Below are 18,293 nucleotides of genomic sequence, written 5' to 3'. Positions count from 1 at the left end.
TGGCTAGGTGGTCATGTGACTGGGTGGGCAGGACCAATTTAGGGGGAGGGATGTGATCGTGGGGGGGTTGCAAACAACTGGGTGTGATTGCTTTTTGCCTGCTGGGAATGGGCATGCTTTTATCACCTCTACTCGCAAGGGGAATACGCTCCACAGGGAGGCCAAGGGCAAGACCTGCGAAGGGGTCAAGGAGATGACAACCTGCTCCCCAACTGCAAACCAAGAGACGGGATGGAGTAGGTAGCAGCCGTCACACATCCTACTCACCTTGTCTTCACCCACAGCAGTAGCCAAAGGGAGAGACAAGCGGTCCGGCCTGCTGGATGTGTCGGGCAGCCATCTCCCCTGCCTCAGCCACATGGGATGGAGCAAGCGTGTCCAGTGGTCCACATCACATGCCTCCCCCAACACTGCCAGTGCTGCTGCCGCCATGCCTATTTCTTGAAGGGCCATCTGCAGAGTCCCTGCTGCCGGATACCTGTATCTTGGCGGATGCTGGTCCTTTTGGATCTGAAGGAAATGGCAGACACCGGCATCTCGCCCTCCACCCAGACACTCTGCAGCTGCTGCGGACTGTGAGGCTGCACTGCCCACATCACCCTTATGCCAGCTGCCTACCGACCCACACCCTTTGGATGTGCACAACAGGCTTGGGCAAGGACTCTGTGCGTCTGGCAGCAGGATCGGACCAGGCATGCCTCGCTAGGAGCGGATCTAGCAAGGAATCCCTAAGGTGGGGGCATCCGCCGGCCTGCCGACCCCTTCCTGTCTCCCTTGCCAGTGGTGGCGACAGCTGTCTTCCTTCAGGGGCAGGCAGCCTCTCCGGCCACTGCCTCAGAACTGCCAAGTGGGAGAAGGACAAGCAGCCAAGCAAAGGGGGGGAGGGAACAAGGCAGCAGGGGCGGCTGTTGCAGCGCCTGCTCCTTAGCTTGCTCGCATTTTGCCAGGCCTGCTTCACCAACAGGCCCCCACTGGTTTGCAGGAGCCTCTTTTGGGTCGGGCTGGATGCTCCAGGATCACTGCAGCAGCTTGCCTGCTTGGAGCATGCTGGTTGATCTCCGCCCAGACTCCAGGAACAGATGGACAGAGGAAGCCCAAGCTAAAAAGCAGAAGTGGAGGATGCCGTTTTCCCCTCCCAGGGCCTCTGCATCCCGTTTTTGGCCTTCCCAGCCCCCAGATGCACTCTGCCAGCCAAAACTGTTGGCCTTACCTTCCAGTTCCAGCCCACAAATTCGCAAAAGTAAGATCTGCGCTTGGCCAAAAGGTGGGCAGGGCAGCCTCTTGGTCAGGTGCAGGCCGGATTAATGGCTTCAGGGGGCTAAAGTTTGAGGAACCCTGCTACAAACCCACTTGCACTATTCAGGTGTTCCTGAGAATACAGATAAACCACAAGGTGGCCTTAACAACTCTCTAAAAGAATTCAGATGACCAGCTGTCTGTAAGGAATGTAAACCCTTCCATTCCCCATCATCCAATTAAAGCTGAAGAAGCTTCTTGGGTGAGAAGCAAAATGTCTTCAAAGAAAAAACAAGAAATCCAGTTGCCTCCTGAAAAAGCACTTTCGGGACAATTATGGCTTATGGGGCAGGAAATGTGGATTCTATAGAAATGTATGGGTATAACAATTAAATGAGACTCACAATCAATATTTTGCTACCATCTTGTCTTTCTGAATTCTGATTTTTACAATCAGCCATATTTATTTTGATTGTTCTATTTTTGTTAACTAACCTGGATACTCTTAAAATGGAAAAATCTAATACAAAATACATGCAACGTACATATTACAGAATAATGTGAACTCTTTATATCCATTGTGTAATATTTATGAGAAGTATTTCTTCAAATAAGCCTCCGAGGAGTTTGAAATGTATAATCCAGCTATGAGTTTCTTGTCTTCATCTGTTCTAGAGTAAGACTCAATCTCAGAAATATGGAGTGGCTCTGGATTTGAAGCCTGGTGATTCCATTAAGTTACCATTTTTCCTCCAAACTAGGTAACCCATGAACCATTGGGTCATTGTTACAGATATATTTTCTTAAATCAACAAGCAGTATGAACATGGATGGGCAAAAAAGCAGTGAGAATGAATTCCTATTTCCTGCAGGCTTCTCCATTGGCTTTGCTTGTGGAAAGCTGGTTAGGCGCATTGGAAGTCATGATCACCTGGCTGCAGCAAAACTCAGGGTCATGCGGTAGCACTGTAGCAGCTACAACTCTGCTAATACATCTGGTGTTAAGATCCTTTTCTTAAAATTTCAGCCGCATGGGGATAATGGGCCCTGGATTCTTAGATGCATTTTTTAAGTTAGCCCACTAGAGATAACTTGATTCAAATATTATTGCTCTATAGTGCATTGTTTTGCCCAGTTGAAGTTACAAAAGGCAGAGTTCTAGCTTTATATAAATAAAATTATAGTTGCTCTAATATCTGGTTCACCTGGTTTGACAACTCATGCTCAAGATGGAAGCTGTTACAACCATTTTCAGGAATCCCCACTCAGAGCCCATAACCATCGTCTTATTACATCCAAGACATCTCTCAGTTGGACTACTGAAGTGCACGCCAGGTGGGACAGCTTTTGAAAAGCATTTGGAAGTTACAACTGCACCAGAATACAACCCTGGACCAGTTGTAATGAATGAATGCATACATCTTGAGGCACCTATGTAACACCTGTAATTCAAGAGCTGCACTGGTTTCTAGCTGGCTGTCTCCTTTAAATTCCTTCATGATTTAGGACCTGGATAACTGGAAGATTGCATTCGCTTGACGACACCTGCTGTTAGAGGCAGAACAAATAAACCTTTTCAGTAACTTCCATCCCCACCTCTGGAATAGTATCCCCTCAGATAAAATATCATCTCCTAGTTTTCAGAATTAGTGACTGGCTATTCTAACTAGGCCTAAGGCAGGCTTGTTAAGGCCATCCTTGCAAACAAATATTTTCACTGTATTTCAAATATATATCCTGTTTTAAATAATTACAATTTTGTTTTTCGTGTTAAATTTTTATTGTGTTTTTATCCCAAACTATAGTTTTGTGAAGACTATTGATTTATTAATTGAAAGGGATTATAAATAAAAATAAGAACTAGAACTGAAAATGCTATGGTGTGTGGTCTTTAATGCTGAAATAGGCTGCAGCACAAGTTGTATCTAAGAAGCTTGCCTGAGGTTTATATGTATTTGTCCCCTCAAAAAAGCTCTGCTGCTTTTGGTAAGTGCTAATAGGATAAACTAAAAGAAGGATGATAAGGAGTCAAGAAATTCCTTGAAGTGCCCCAGCACTCATAATACTGATGTTGCAATTATTTCTTTCATAATGTGTCTTATTTGAATAAGCTGACAACCAACTTTTTCTGCTGGAAACTTAACTTTAAAATATCGGATATGCGGTTTTAAATACTGTGTATAACAGATTTGCACTCCTGTCAATTCTATAGAATTTTTGATGTCACAGAGACCTGTCTTACAGAGGAGAGAACAAAGTGGCCTGGGAAGAAATGAAAATAGGATTTAGAGAGAATATTGAGCCACCATCCTCTCCCTGCCGCAATACGTTTAAACGGAACCGGGCCGCGCACGTCAACAGTCTCCCTCTAGGCCTGGGGAGATGTTCCCGGTGTCCCTAGGGCTGAGGCGTATATTCTCTCCCGTATCTTCCTCCAGGCGGCAGTGATGCAGTCGTCCCTCCACTCGTTTGCTAGCGTGTGAAGGGGTGGGGGTGGGTGCCTCAGCGCTACCCGAACAACTACGGTGCTCCGAGAAAGATTAGACCTACTTCGGACCGGCGAGAGTGTCAAAACCGCCGCTTTTTCGTGCCCGTTCCTTGTGCTCGCGCCGCGCGCTCTTTTCAGCAACGCCGTGCCCGCGCTTTTGCGCGATGCAGTGTGGGAATGGCTGTGGCGCTGGGGTTGGCTGAAAGAGGCGGCCAGTCGAGGTTTAATGTCCGCCATGTTGGCCGTGGCGTACTGAGCAGACCAGGAGCGGCGAGGAGAGAAATCGGCACCCTAGCCTGGCCGCGCCACCCGGCGCCGCTGGGACCCGCCTCGGAGCGAGCCCCGCCCCGCCGCGGGAGCCCCGGTACCTCCATGAGAGCTCTCGGCGGGGTCCGGCTCTCAGCTCGGAGCACTCTCGCTGCCTCCCCCCCCTTTGCCGAAGCAGCAGCAGCCGCCATAGCAGTTGCAGCCGCCGACGACTAACATGAGCAAACTGTCGTTCCGGGCCCGGGCGCTGGACGCGTCTAAGCCGCTTCCCGTCTTCCGCTGCGAGGACTTGCCCGACCTGGCCGAGTATGCCTCGATCAACCGGGCCGTGCCGCAGATGCCCACGGGCATGGAGAAGGAAGAGGAGTCGGTACGTGAGATACCCCCTCCCGTCCCTACTCCGGCCGAGCCGGGCCCCGCCATCGCCCTGTACCCAGGCCCCCACCATCGCCTCTGCGCAAGCACAAAATGGCCGCCATTTTCTCCCCGCTTCCTCCCCCTTTCCTCCCCTCTCCCTGTGGGAAGAGGGTGATGTTGTACCCTAATAGCCCTGGATGCCCTCGTAAGATATCTCTGTATGTCTACTCGAGTGCACAGGCCGCCTGCTGGGCTCCCCTCAGCCTCCCGAAAGGCACAAAGGGGTCACGTGATTCGGCGGGCAGCCGCCATTTTGTTATGCCTCTAGTTCGTTGGGCTGGGCCTTAATACCGCAGCAGCTGCGACAATGCGAGCTGAAACGGCGCGGAGGTTCCGCTCATTGGACACTAGGTGGCGTCTTTGTATTCTAATTAGTGGCCAGGCTACAAGCATGAATGGTTTTGACGTTCACCAGTCGGGGGGTTTCATCTGTCAGTTCTGTAACTATCAGTTAAGTTAAGGGAAGGAAGGTAGGCTCTTGAACTGCATGGGTAAGTAATAAAAAAGCGATGTTCAGTTTACAGGAAGAAATTACAAGAAATGGGATGAAAACCTGTTACAGTCTGATGCTATTTAACTGAAGTGCCCGCTAGAAATATATTACTGTTTTCCCCAAATAAAATTGGCTTGTTGACTACTCAACTGATACAGAAAATCAATTAAATTAGTCAGGTCATTTCACCAAGTTTTTTTAAAAACCCATATGGTTGCCACTAATTTAATTCAGTTTTGAGGTGAACAGCAATAAAAGCAGAAACAGTATTTAGGAGTCATAATCGTCACAGTAAAATACTCATCTTTTAACATTTTAATGTAATACCAATCATGTTTACTAATGTACATAATACAATAATTTCTTTAGCATATAGGAAGTGCATAATCTCAAAAAAACTGGATAAATCGCATAAATGGCACATTTTACTTAAGAAAAGTTAGTATATTAATACATGCATCATACTTGATTGTATCACAGTATCCTTGGCATCAAATGTTTAAAGATTGAATTGTAACATGTTTGTCTCATTGACATGGTGTTTAAAGAAAAAGCATGTTCTGCTTAATTCATATATGAAATGCATAATCAAAACCTGTTTTTAGTAAAATCGGCTTAATATCAATTTGACAAGACCTAGAGTTTCTCCTCTATTTGTTCCTTGAGACTCCTGGGTTAATAGTAAGTTTGGGAACTAAAAATTAGGCTGGCTTTCTTTTATCCTGAATTTGTGCAGGTGCCCATATTTAGACAGATAGAGATACGCTGACTTACTAGGCTTCAGGTCCTGCTGATAGAAATTAATAGATAGATAGTATATGTTTGCTGAGATAGCAAGACTGTTAAATTTAGTAAGACTTTCTTACAAGTTAGATCCTATGAAATCGCATTTTAAAATTCTGAACAAGAAGTTCAGAAGGAAGTCAAAACTAAGAAGGGATAAAAAGAATGCAAGCATAAAAGGCTTTAAATGAATCCTACATAGAATTACTTACAAATCATGTAGAAAATTATATATATATAACCTCAATCAGACTTTGCTAAGTCAGGTATCCCTAAAATTGTGATTATCTAGAGTCCCGAAGTTGTTAAAATCTTTGTGCAAAAGCAATCCTTCAAAATAAATGGAAATTAAGCAGTAATGACTGCATAATGATTTGGAATGGGAAGTAAAGAAACCCCTGTTGATTAAATTTGGTATATTTAAGAAAATAACATACTAAGGTTAGAAGAAATTGGATAGAATATAACCAAATAGATAATAATAAAAAACATTTAGGAACCATCTCAACGTATTATTGCAGTATGTTCACAAGAGGACAGGTCCACAGACTGTCTGAAACAAGAACACTATCTTGGCCAAACTACTTTGGGAGATAAATTTGGAAGTGGGAAAAGAGTAAAATTTTCAGATAGTTATCACTGTAAGTAATAGCCCACCAGGCACCTTTCTTATCCTCATTTTAATTTTAATTAAAAATGGGAAAATAATGCAATACATTGCAAAACATAAACTTCTAGTGCCATCATTCTTTCCAAGAATGCTAGTTTTTAGCCAACTTAGAAGAAACAAATGCTGGCTGCAGTTTGAGTGCTTTTCTTAAGATAAAACCACAAGTGAGCAAGAGGAAGAAGAAATAGAGGCTGTGACAAAGAGAGGTTTCAATAATTAGCCATATAGTAAATGAATGGCACAGTAAATCCAAATACATCCGCAAATAATTGTTGACCAAGGCCAAGACCATCTTCTTTTACATATTGTAGGATCAACTCCTGAGCATATAACTATAATAACAAAAAATATACCAGATTCTGAACTTCATCCCCAAGTCTTACCCATTCTTTGAACTAAAATTAGAGGAATTATTATTGTCCTGTCCTGCATGTATCTTTCAGGGTTTTTAGTTGTTCACAGTAGATATTCTAACCACCGTTTGGTGTCTTTCTCATTTGAGAAAATACATGTTTCTTTGAGAAAATCAAATCAAGATCTTGGATGTAAATTTCATATTATCTCCACCAGATTGATTTAATTTGCTTGAATGATCAAGCTTTGTCTATTAGCATGCTACTTGTGCATAGTAACCTTGGATAAGATAAATACCCGGTGCTTATGTGCCAATATAACCAGTATTTGTGAACCCCCTTAACCATAACTTGGCTTGATTTCTTTAGATCATTGCTTGCTTGCTTTGTTAACTTATTGCCACATGTTTCCTGTATAGATCCAGTTGTTATTAATATTCTATAGTACTATATTTACAGTAGCATGTTTTAATGAACATATTTGCAGGTCTGCATATTTCCAGATACTCATCTCACCTACGTTTACTGCTGTAGGAAGTACATAAAATTCAAATTTGTTTTTCTGCTTTGTATAGAAAGTGAATCCAGGGTTAATATATTGGCCAGTATAAATGCAGCTTTATATTCACTTCTTAAATCTTAATAATCAGATCATTCTCATTTTGTTTATAGCAGCTAAGTGAATACATTTTTTGTGCTTCAATATAAACAGGGTAACTGCAAAGAATGATATTACTGACGTGATGACTTACATTTAATTCAGATAAATAATATGAGATCAGATATTCTCAATCGCCAATAGAATAATAGGGCTATTTTTGATGCTCTTTATTTGGAGAATTTGCTATCAGTTTCAACAACAGTCCAATTTTCCTATAATAGTATTGCATTATAGAATGGAGGAAGTTTTGAATATAAAATTAAGAATTTGAATGTGCAAAATAGCCTTGTGAATAAATGAGGCTTCTTGCATATGGAACACATAACTTTTTTTAAATCCTTTTTTGCAGTGCAGAATTTTTCCTACAATTCCATTAGTATTAGGATTTTAATTCCTTATATCTCCTCCTTAACTGCTTCCATCTAATTCTTCTCCTTATTTTTGGAAGCGAGACAGACTAAGCAAAGAAATAATGAACCAGTTTCCCCCAACGATATCTTAAATTGAGGCTTTTCTCTACATGACAATAATGATTGGTTTCACATGTTAAACCATGCTTTGCTTAATTGACAAGATTCATAACAAATTAAGTCCAATGCAAATAGACTATGTCTATTTTTTATTTTATTTTTAAATGATGAAACAGAATTGTAACTGTAAAGGAATCAGTTATTCAAAGAAGTGAAGATATACTGGTACAAAAATACCTAGAATTGTATACATTTAAAAACAAACTTGAGTTTCACTATTAACAAATTGGCAGTCAGTACAGTAGCTTTAGCAGTGAAACAATAAATTCAAGGGTAAAAAGCCCATGAAAAACAGCCACCACATTTTTACTAACTATAATTGATCAAGTATCACAAAGTGCTCTAATAATCAAAATACAAGGTTAACTATTTGTGAAAACCTGATCATGGGCCACTGCCTGTGGGTGGAGACCCCTGCACTATCTAATCACTGTATCCAGTCATTGCTTCTGAACATGTATAGCCTCTCTCAAGTTAGATCTTACAAATAAATGAATTATTTATTCATTTATTAATACTAGACTAGAAGATCTCCAATACTGGACTAGAAGACCTCCAAGGTCCCTTCCAACTCTACTATTGTATTGTATTGTATTGTATTGTATTGTATTGTATTGAATATATCAGCATATTATTGATGATACCGGGCCATAAAGATTCTGATAATTGCCTTGATCAGTTTCATAAAGATAATGGCTTGGATCATCTGATTGCTTTGGCCCTGTTAGCCAGTAATACTGACTGAGGCCTGTCACTACAAGCAGAACTAGTGTAACATAGTACACCAATATCTAACTCATAGACATGATCAGAGAGAACCATTTGATCAAGAACCACTGAAAGATCAAGTTAAGCGAATCATTCAGTTTCCTACAGGATGTTAATCAACCAAGGTAACTATGGCTGATTTTTTTATTCTCTTAAATTAGTCTGAATCTAGATTGAAAGTAGTTCAGAATCAGTCACCTGTAAGAGCAGCTGCATAAATGAAGCATTGGGTGATAATTAGAAAATTCATTGATCTGTGGAAAGTTTTTTCAGCATTTGGAGGACTGCTGCTCTTTTTGAGACTGGCGTTACTACTACATGATTGATTCACAACAAAGGCTAACACCAACAAAATAAACTATCCATTACACATGTCCTCAAAAACCTACTATGCATCCCTCATTCACTGACAGAATATATTCTGGACTGAATGAGTTCTATCGTTCTGAAAACTACCTGCAATTGGTAAAAACCATGACAGCCTATCCACTACCAGGTGACTACCAAAGAGACATACTGTATTTTTCGGACGATAAGATACACTGGTGTATAAGACTCACCAAGATTTCGAAGAGGTAAGTAAGAAAGAAAAGTTTTTGCCTTCCCTCAGCCCCCAGCAGTACTCTGCAGGCTTCAGCAGGGCTAGGGCAAGACAAAAACGCCCCAGCCCTGCTGAAGCTTGCAGAGTGCTGTTGGGGGCTGAGGGAAGGCAAAAACGCCTTTGTTTTTACAAAAAACTGCCTGTTTTTTTGCAAAAGTGGGATGCAGGGGCAGGGCTTCGGGAGGCCAAAAATGGCTGTATTTGGTATATAAGACGCACCAACATTTCCACGCTCTTTTAGGGGAGAAAGACTCGTCTTATGCTCTGAAAAATACGGTACTGGTTCTTAAGTCCCTGTATTCTTGTCAATAGGTTTCAGAATGCTCTTTATCTCTTAGAAAGTCTTTATGATTTTGCCCTGAGTATCTCCAGAACTCTAACTTCCAATTAGAACCGATAACGCTCGTACATACATTTCAAGTAAAAACATTGAGGATCTTGCGTTTTGTGAGATTTAGGGGATCCAATGACAACGGTTTTCTTTTTTTTAATGTAACGGCTTCAATATTGTGCATCAGACTTAACCTTTCTACTCCCATAGTTTTCTGAGAAACATTAAAAACTGAATTGTTTTGAAAGACCTTTGACAATTGATGTCATCTTGTTGGTTGATTAATAGTCATTCAGTGTTCTATAGCATGTGTGATTCATATACTAATAGTTATAATTTGGAGAGGGGTTGGAATTGTTTTTCTTACTGTGAACATTTTAATATCTGTGATTTGATACTGTTTTATACTTAACCATGCATGTTTATTACTCACATACTATTATTATACCATGGATGTTTTAATTTTGTTGTACAGAATTGACGACATATAAACCCAATAAATAAATAAATGGAGGCCAATGAACATCAGACAATAAATTTCTTCCTTCTGTGTGCAGATTTGACATTTAGCCCCTTGTTTGTGGATTGAGCTACATTTTTGAGTTACATTTCATGTAACAATTTGAGGTATGTGTTAATAGTTACAGACAATTAAAAACTTCTGATGCTGTTTCAGTCAAATGTGGATACTTAAATAGTAACAGTTAATTTTGTAATAAAGGTGGCATTTTGTAAAATGTTTTATAATAAAATGAGTCATAACAATAAATAGGCAGAATTAGTTTATTACAGTGATTGAGTTTGCTCTTCATGCAACTCTGTAATGTGGTTTGGCATGTTGACTTAATCCAGCTATTGTGGGTTATATGCCATGGTTTGTGACTTTGTTACCAAAAACCATCATACTGTTGACTTTTGCAATGCTCAGTGCAAAAGAAGAATAAGAAATAGAGAACAAAATAAATTAAACAAAATAGATGTATAAATAAATGGATCCAGTTTGTGCCAACACTATTCTTTTTCTGTCCTTGAAAACCATTCTTGCTTCCCTCACATCTTTAAACCACTTCACACATTGTCCTTTGTTGTTAAAAAAATTGAGTCTCGGTTTTTATGATTATATTTTCATTCCTCTATGGATTTGTATGGATTCATCTCATTCCTTTTGCTATATAGTCATCCTTCATACAATTGTTTTGGAATTCAGGTTTTATTCTTATTGTTCATATTAATCACTCAGTTCTATCCCAAAGGTGCTTTTTCAAGAGGCAACTGGACTTTTTGGTTTTCTTTGAAGATGTTTTGCTTCTCATCCACGAGGCTTCTTCAGCTCTGACTGGATGGGGGAAATGGAAGGATTTATACTTCTTCCAGACTGGTCATTTGCATTCTTTTGGAGAGTCATTGAGGTCATGTGGAGATTTAACTGTCATCAGGATCACCTGAGTGGTGCAAATGGGTGTGGAGCCTTTTTGGAACTGTTGAAAGGACTGTGTTGTAGATTGGAGATAGATGGTGTCGTATACATCCCCCTCTGTTGAGAGAGGTCTGTTCGGTTTTGACATAGATGGCCTCTTTAACCCCTCTTTCAAACCAGCGATCTTCTCGGTCAAAAATATGGACTTTGTTGTCTTCCAAAAGATTGGCCTGTGTGTTTTAAATGCAGATGGACAGCTAAATCTAGTCCTGATGATGTTTGTTCTCCTATGTTGTCCCATGCGTGGAACAAGCAGCATCAGGACTAGAGTCAGCTGTCCATCTACATTTAAAACACAAGGCCAATCGTTTGGAAGATGACAAAGTCCATATTTTGGACCAAAAGGACCTCTGGTTTGAAAAAGGGATTAAAGAGGCCATCTATATCAACATTGAACAGCCCCCTCTCCACAAGAGGGGAGGTGTACGACACCATCTATCTCCAATCTATAACACAGTCCTTTCAACAGTTCCAAGACGGCTCCACATCAATTTGCACCACTCAGGTGACCCCGATGACACAGATAAACCTCCAGGTGACCTCAGCAACTCTCTAAAAGAATGCAAATGACCACTCATCTGCAAGGAGTATAAATCCTTCCATTTCCCCCATCTAGTCCGAGCTAAAGAAGCTTCTTGGATGAGAAGCAAAACGTCTTCAAAGAAGAACCAGAAAGTCCAGTTGCCTCTTGAAAAAGCACCTTTGGGACAGCCATGATGTGGATGACTGAGAATATCCACAGACACTCAGATCTATATTCAGATGACTTTCATTCATCAACCCTTCATTCTTGGCCCTATTCTTATTTTACCTACATATACTATTAATTACCTCATACCCACTACATTCAACTTTATTTTTTGCATACTGAACCCTCACTTTTATATCTAGCTATTCACTAGTTTCTGTAGGTGCTTTGTGCATAAATTCTCAGTGGTTAACCATGTTTCTTTTTTTTTAAGTATTTATTTATTTATTACATTTATATGCAACCCATCTCACTGTTGAGCAACTCTGGGTGGCTTACAGCATCAAAACAAGTTGTAAACATTAAAATATTAAAGGTTAGCAAAAACTTAAGAAAGGAATCAATACATAAATGGGGAGGAGGTGAGGTCTTCTTAATCTACTAACCACTCCAGAGTGGGCCACCTCCACCAGGGCCCCAAGCCAATAGGCAGAGCCAGGTTTTCAGGCCTCTTGGAAAGTGAAGAGAGAGGGGATGGATCTCATGTCAAAGGCACAATGGTGGGGAACACAGCAGAAAAAGCTCTTTTCCTGAACCCATGTGGCTTTCACAATACAATGTAATAGTAATAAAGTACAATAAAACATCCATAATATAAAATGAAACAATGTAAAATGAAACAAGGAACAGTAATAAATAGATAGTTTCATTTCGCTCATCTCAGGCTTTCTAAAACAATTCAATTTATAAAAATGCTCAGAAAGCCAATAACATGGGACAATCTAGTGGAAGGTTATTGCATACCACAGGCATCTTACAAAAGGAATGAATCAGGTATGTTAAATTTGGCCAGAGAAGATAATCTTATGTGTCCTAGGGTGCCAAGCAACAATAGGTGTCTTGGTCAAGGCTAGTGGTTTGAACTGTATCTAAAAGATGATGAGTCAATGCAGAGTCTAAAGGATCAAGTAAAATGCTTTTATTACTATATGCCAACTAACAAACGGGCTGCTTATTCTGTATTGTAGCTTCCAAATAATCTTCAAAACAACCCCATATAAAGAGCACTGCACCAATCCAAGTGAGTAGCGAAGAGGAAAGAGTTGTTATTTTAAAGTTCTCCTGGCCACATCTTCTTTTGAAATATCCATTTCTCACTTCTAAGTACTTCGTGGACAAATGTACATACTTACACACAACCTTTTTATGTCCTTTTTGACAAACACATGTCCTTCCCAAGAGGAGTATTTGTTTAGCAAGCATAATTGGAACTGGCAATTCTGTCACTAAATAGAAAATTGTATGATTATAACTAGGCATATGATTTTATTTCACTTTTTCTCACACCACTGCTTTGAAATTTTCACCCCAGTACTGTGATAATTAAGAAGACTGGAATTGTTTGTGAGTAAAGGAGCACACAATGGGGAATATACATGGAAAGGAATGATCTGTTGCTATTTGCTTATACTTCTTGAATCTGGAAGCCACAAATGCACTAGGCAAACTGCCAATATATTTCCCATTGCATACCTCACTCTGCCAGGCAGAGGAGAGAAAAGAAGAGTCATGCATAGAATGACCCATACAAACTGACTGTAATAGCAAACATTTCACAGAGATTGCTTTTTAAATAGCATGTTCATTGCAAAGATATTTTTCATCACTCATGTAACTTCAAATTGTCATTGCACAAAGCATTCAATATGCAAGATCTACCCGTAAACCACACTTTTACCAGCATTTGCACATCATAAAATTTCTTTATCCATTTTTTCATCTTTACAAGTTTTTAAGCAAGAGTGACATCATTCTACCTGCAATTTTTCTTACTATTTATATCAATCGTTCACTCCATTTTCCCAATTAAATACAACTAATTTGGTTTTTGATCGAGTAATTTTAAAGTATACAGGTAGTCCTTGACTTTCAGCCACAATTGAGTCAAAACTTCTGTTGCTAAGCAAGACAATTGTTAAGTGAGTTTTGTTCCATTTTATGACCTTTCTTGCTACAGCTATTAAATGAGTCATTGCATTTGTTACATTGGTACACTGGTACCTCAATAGTCATGATTAATTGTTGTGTGCAACAAGTACTAAAAACGAGCATCAAACAAATCCCCCATATCACATGACCCTTTGTTTTGGCCAGGAAGGACTTTTCCTATGTCAGTGACATTCCCAGTGTGACCGCCTTCCTGCAGTTCTCCTCTGCTTCTTTTTGCAGCAACTTTCATGACACAGCCAACTTCCCATCTGTTTTCCACAGCCAACTTCCTGTCCGTTTTCTGTGGCTATTCTTTTCTTCCTATTGAAGCACGTCGAATACCAAAAAAATGATGCATACCCGAACATTTTTGTGTCAAAATGCGTTGAGTACCAAATTCAACAAATTTTAAAGTAGTCAAATATCAAGTTATTGTAACACAGTTGTTAAGTGAATCTGACTTCACCCTTGATTTTGCCTCTCAGAGAGTCTTAAGAGGTAATCAGATCGCCCCAGAATACTGCCATAATGGTCACAAATGGTCATAAATATGAACTATTTACCAAGCATCCACATTTTGATCACGTGCTTATGGGGATGCCGCAACCATCAAAAGTGTGAAAATGGCCACAAGCCACTTTTTTCAATGCCTTTGTAACTTCGAACAGTCACTAAACAAATAATCATAAGTCAAGGACTACTTAGATTCCATAAACGTTATAATAAACATATCAAAGTGAGTACCAGATTAGAATCTAATTGTCTGAAATGATCATAGCACTGATCTAATTTGATAATGAAACATCTTCAAGAAAACAGTCTAGCTCGGAGAGCACCAAGGACCCCTCATTTCAACCCTGAGCTACATATACTTTCTTCTGTCTAAATATTCATATGTAGTCAAAGAGATCGTGCAGAATGAATTATCTGGACCAATTGAATACTTCTTCTCTGCCACCAGAAGTCTTTTAATCTTTCCTGGGGTGATGAGCGTGATGACTTGTAAGGATGATTACCTTACAAGTACAAGTAATCCTCGAGTTACAATAATTGGGACTAGGATTGCCATCACTAAGGGATGCTATAAAGAACAATGTCACAAAGTAGCATAGTTTAGCAATGGTAATCCAGGAGTCCTGATTGTTATAATTCAAGCTGTTTGTTAAACAGGAGTCCCAGGTAAGAAATGCAAGGATACTGCTGGTGATGGTACAGGTTATGCACAACTTGGGTGAGTGCAGCACAAGTGCAGGGAAGGTCAACATAGGGTGCATGTGAAAATAGGTTAGAGAAGGAAGCAGATATGTGAGTACAAGAAGGCTGAGGAAGGAGACCACTGACGGATGGGTAGATGGGTGTATGCAAGTGTATGGAGGTCCAGAAAAGGAAGGTGTGGTGCAGTGATAAGAAGACAGACAGTTGGAACTTATCAGAGAAACTTGCAACCTTTCCTGCCAGTTTTTTTTAATTTTTAATATTTTTGCATAAATATGGCCTTAAAATTTGGTTTGTTTTCTATGCAAGTCCTAAACTCAGATACAGACAATCCAATTAAACAAGTGAATCAAAAATTGTCAAAGCTACTTATTTGTGTGGGGGGAAAGTGTAAACTTTTGGGATTATAACTCGCATTTGTTAATCACAAGGGTGATTATCGAGTATGGGAAATCTTGCTTCCCAAAAACAGTTTTTAATGCTCACTAGGCTGGAAAAGGCTGCAAAATTATTTTTAAAGAGTTTTGAAATAACAGTGACAATATTGTGATTTGGGCCTGCTATGCTGCTTTTGGATTTGGAGGATTTGCCATCATTGATAGGAATTACGAATTACAGCAGCAAATTCTACAAGAAAGTGTTGAGTTATCTGTCTATGAGTTGAAATTCAAGAAAGAAAGTAGGTCATGCAGCAAAACAATGACCAAATTTTTTAAAAACAGAAGACAATTATTGTTTTGGAGTGGCCAAGTGAAAGTCCTGACCTTAATCCTATAGAAAGGTTGTAGAAGGACCTGAAGCAGATACTTCATGCAAGGGAGCCTACGAAGATCCCAATGTTCTATAAAAGAATGGGCTAGAAGTCTTCCAAGCCAGTGTGCAGGACCTATCAACAATTATTGAAAGTGTTTAGTTGCAATGATTGCTGCCCAACTCCCCAGTTACGGAAACCAAAGTTTATATACTTTTACACACAATATGTAGTTTTAGAGCATTTTCCTTAATAAACCAATGGACATTCATAATGCATAATTATGCATTTGAGTTCTCATTCATCTAATTTTAGAACTCGTGTGGAAAATAGACTACATATTAGGTCTTATTTATGCAGAAAAATGTTTTACAATTTTATATTTTATGATTATTAACAAAATGTTTATTCTTGAATTAATGTTATAGAAATCATCCCTTCAGCAGCTAATACTTATAATGGGAAAATAGTTTCCCATATGTTACGTAAAGAAGAAATATGAGGAATGGACAAATTCAAATACAGCTTGATCTTTTTGTTAGTATTTAAAATGACATTTGATGCATGAAGAATATGTGTATTGGTATCAAGTCAAGTAAAAAAAATCCTTAGGAGATTGATTAATTTCTGTGGACTTTTTATAGGGTTGATGATTAGTATATAATATAGGTAGTCCTCATTCAACATTCACTCATTCAGGGATTAAAGTTAAGACTGCTGAATGACAGGTCCTTGTAGTTGTCTGCAATCACATTATTGCGGTTAGGGTCCTTGGTGACCAGCTTAGATTTATGAGAGTTGCAGCATACCACAATTTTGATTGTCATTTGCAACCTTCACAGCCAGCTTCCAACTATCAAAGTCAATGGAGAACAACTAGGAGGTTGCAAATGGTGATTATGAGAAGTTCACCTAACAACAGCAACTGGAACTGCTGTAGTGAGTTGATGGGGTCATGTGCTATTATGCCTTACAACAATGTCATTTAATGATGGACTTCCCATTCCCAATTACTGTCAGTAAGCAAAAACTACCTATACTACTTTTCAACTCGTTTTGCTGGTGAAATTCTATAATGGATAGTGCCTACCCAATCCTTAATAAGCTACTCTTTATACAGAGTTTCATAAACTTGCATTTTTGACTGTTCCACCAGCATATGTGAAGAGGAGATACAAGAGGGTTCCTATACCATAGTGCTTTTGTATTTCTAAAGTACCTGTTCTGGAAGACTTGGTTGCTATGTACTGCTCTGTAAATTGTAACTACCTTCCTAGAGTCATATTTTATCTACTCAATTTTATAGAGAGGTGATTGGGTTTCACATAGTGAAAGGATTTTCTTTCTGATATTAGATTTTGATTCCTTTGCAATTTGCATTATCTACTAGGACAAAAAGAAAAAAAGGGGGGGATTCATGGCAGTAAAGTATAGCGAAATGAAAAACAATGCAAAATTGGATGACTGACAGCATAATAAGAAGTCTGTGCTTGATGTGCCAAATCTTTGTATTTGGCTGCTTTTTATTATTATTATTAGAATTGCTGAAACCAACAATTTTAACAAAAATGTTTCTTGTAACGACAGACTGAAAATCATTCAGATTATCAGCTTACACAATGTCTTGACTAGAATAAATGGCCCTACCTAACAAAATGAAATTCAGTGATGAGAAAAGGTTTCTACATTTAGGCAAGAAAAAACACATGCACAGGTATAAGAGTGGATCAGGAGTGTCAAACTGGATTTCTTCGAGGGCTGGATCAGGCTGCTATTTCCAGGCCGGCCCTTTGGGGCAGATTTAAGCGCCCTGTGGGCCAAATCCAGCCCGAGTTTGACACCCATGGAGTAGATGGTACCTGTCTTAATAGTGGTAACTGCAAGAGGTATCTTGGAGTCCTAGTGGACAATCACTTAAATATGAGCCAGCAATGTGCCAAAAAAGCCAACACAGTCCTTGGCTATATTAACAGAAGAATAGAGTCAAGATCACGTGAAATGTTAATATTACTTTGTAATGCCTTGGTAAGGCCACACTTGGAATACTGCATCCCGTTTTGGCCACCATGACATAAAATTGATATTGAGACTCTAGAAGGAGTACAGAGAAGAGCAACAAAGATGATTAGGGGACTGGAGGATAAAACGTTCAAAGAACAATTGCAGGAGTTGGATATGTCTTGTTTAATCAAAAGAAGGACTAGGGTGACATCATAGTATCAATATTTAAGGGGTGCCACAAAGAAAAGGGAGTCAAGCTATTCTCCAAAGTACCTGAAAGCAGAACAAGAAGCAATGGATGGAAAATAATCGAGGAGAGAAGCAACATAGAACTAAGGAGAAATTTCCTGACAGTTAGAACATTTAATCAGAAGAACAATTTGCCTCCAGAAGTTGTGGGTGCTCTAACACTGGAAGTTTTAAAGAAGAGATTGGAGAGCTGTTTGTCTGAATTGATACAGGGTTGGACTAGAACAGGGGTCCCTAATGCTGGGCTGCGACCCAGTACAGGGCCAGAGCTTATTCTGAACCTGGACACTGAAGCAGCAGCCAAGTGCCCATGTTCTCACTCCTT

The 18,293-nt window shown here is 39.7% G+C and overlaps 1 protein-coding gene across 8 annotated transcripts in view; it reads left to right on the top strand.

Annotated features, from left to right (window-relative positions):
* Nucleotides 1-18,293, top strand: part of EPC1 (enhancer of polycomb homolog 1) — a 54,866-nt gene that overhangs the window by 9,426 nt on the left and 27,147 nt on the right. Inside the window, exons 1-2 of one of the 8 annotated variants that reach the window (XM_081932644.1) lie at nt 4,237-4,361; nt 10,074-10,225. The exons of 2 other annotated variants lie outside the window; for them this stretch is intronic. Coding sequence is in view for 2 of the 6 variants with exons in the window: in XM_081932647.1 (XP_081788773.1) it covers nt 4,209-4,361 (153 nt within the window). In the remaining 4 variants the exon portion in view is untranslated. Of the gene's footprint in view, nt 1-3,202; nt 3,223-3,857; nt 4,362-4,877; nt 4,900-10,073; nt 10,226-18,293 lie in introns of those variants that run through there. 5 more of the 8 variants (XM_081932646.1, XM_081932647.1, XR_014173565.1 and 2 more) reach the window with 5 other exon arrangements.

The sequence above is a fragment of the Natrix helvetica genome (assembly GCF_964273705.1).
Source record: "Natrix helvetica genome assembly, chromosome: Z".
Taxonomy (NCBI): Eukaryota; Metazoa; Chordata; class Lepidosauria; order Squamata; family Natricidae; genus Natrix; species Natrix helvetica.
This window is presented reverse-complemented; position numbering and strand designations above follow the sequence as displayed.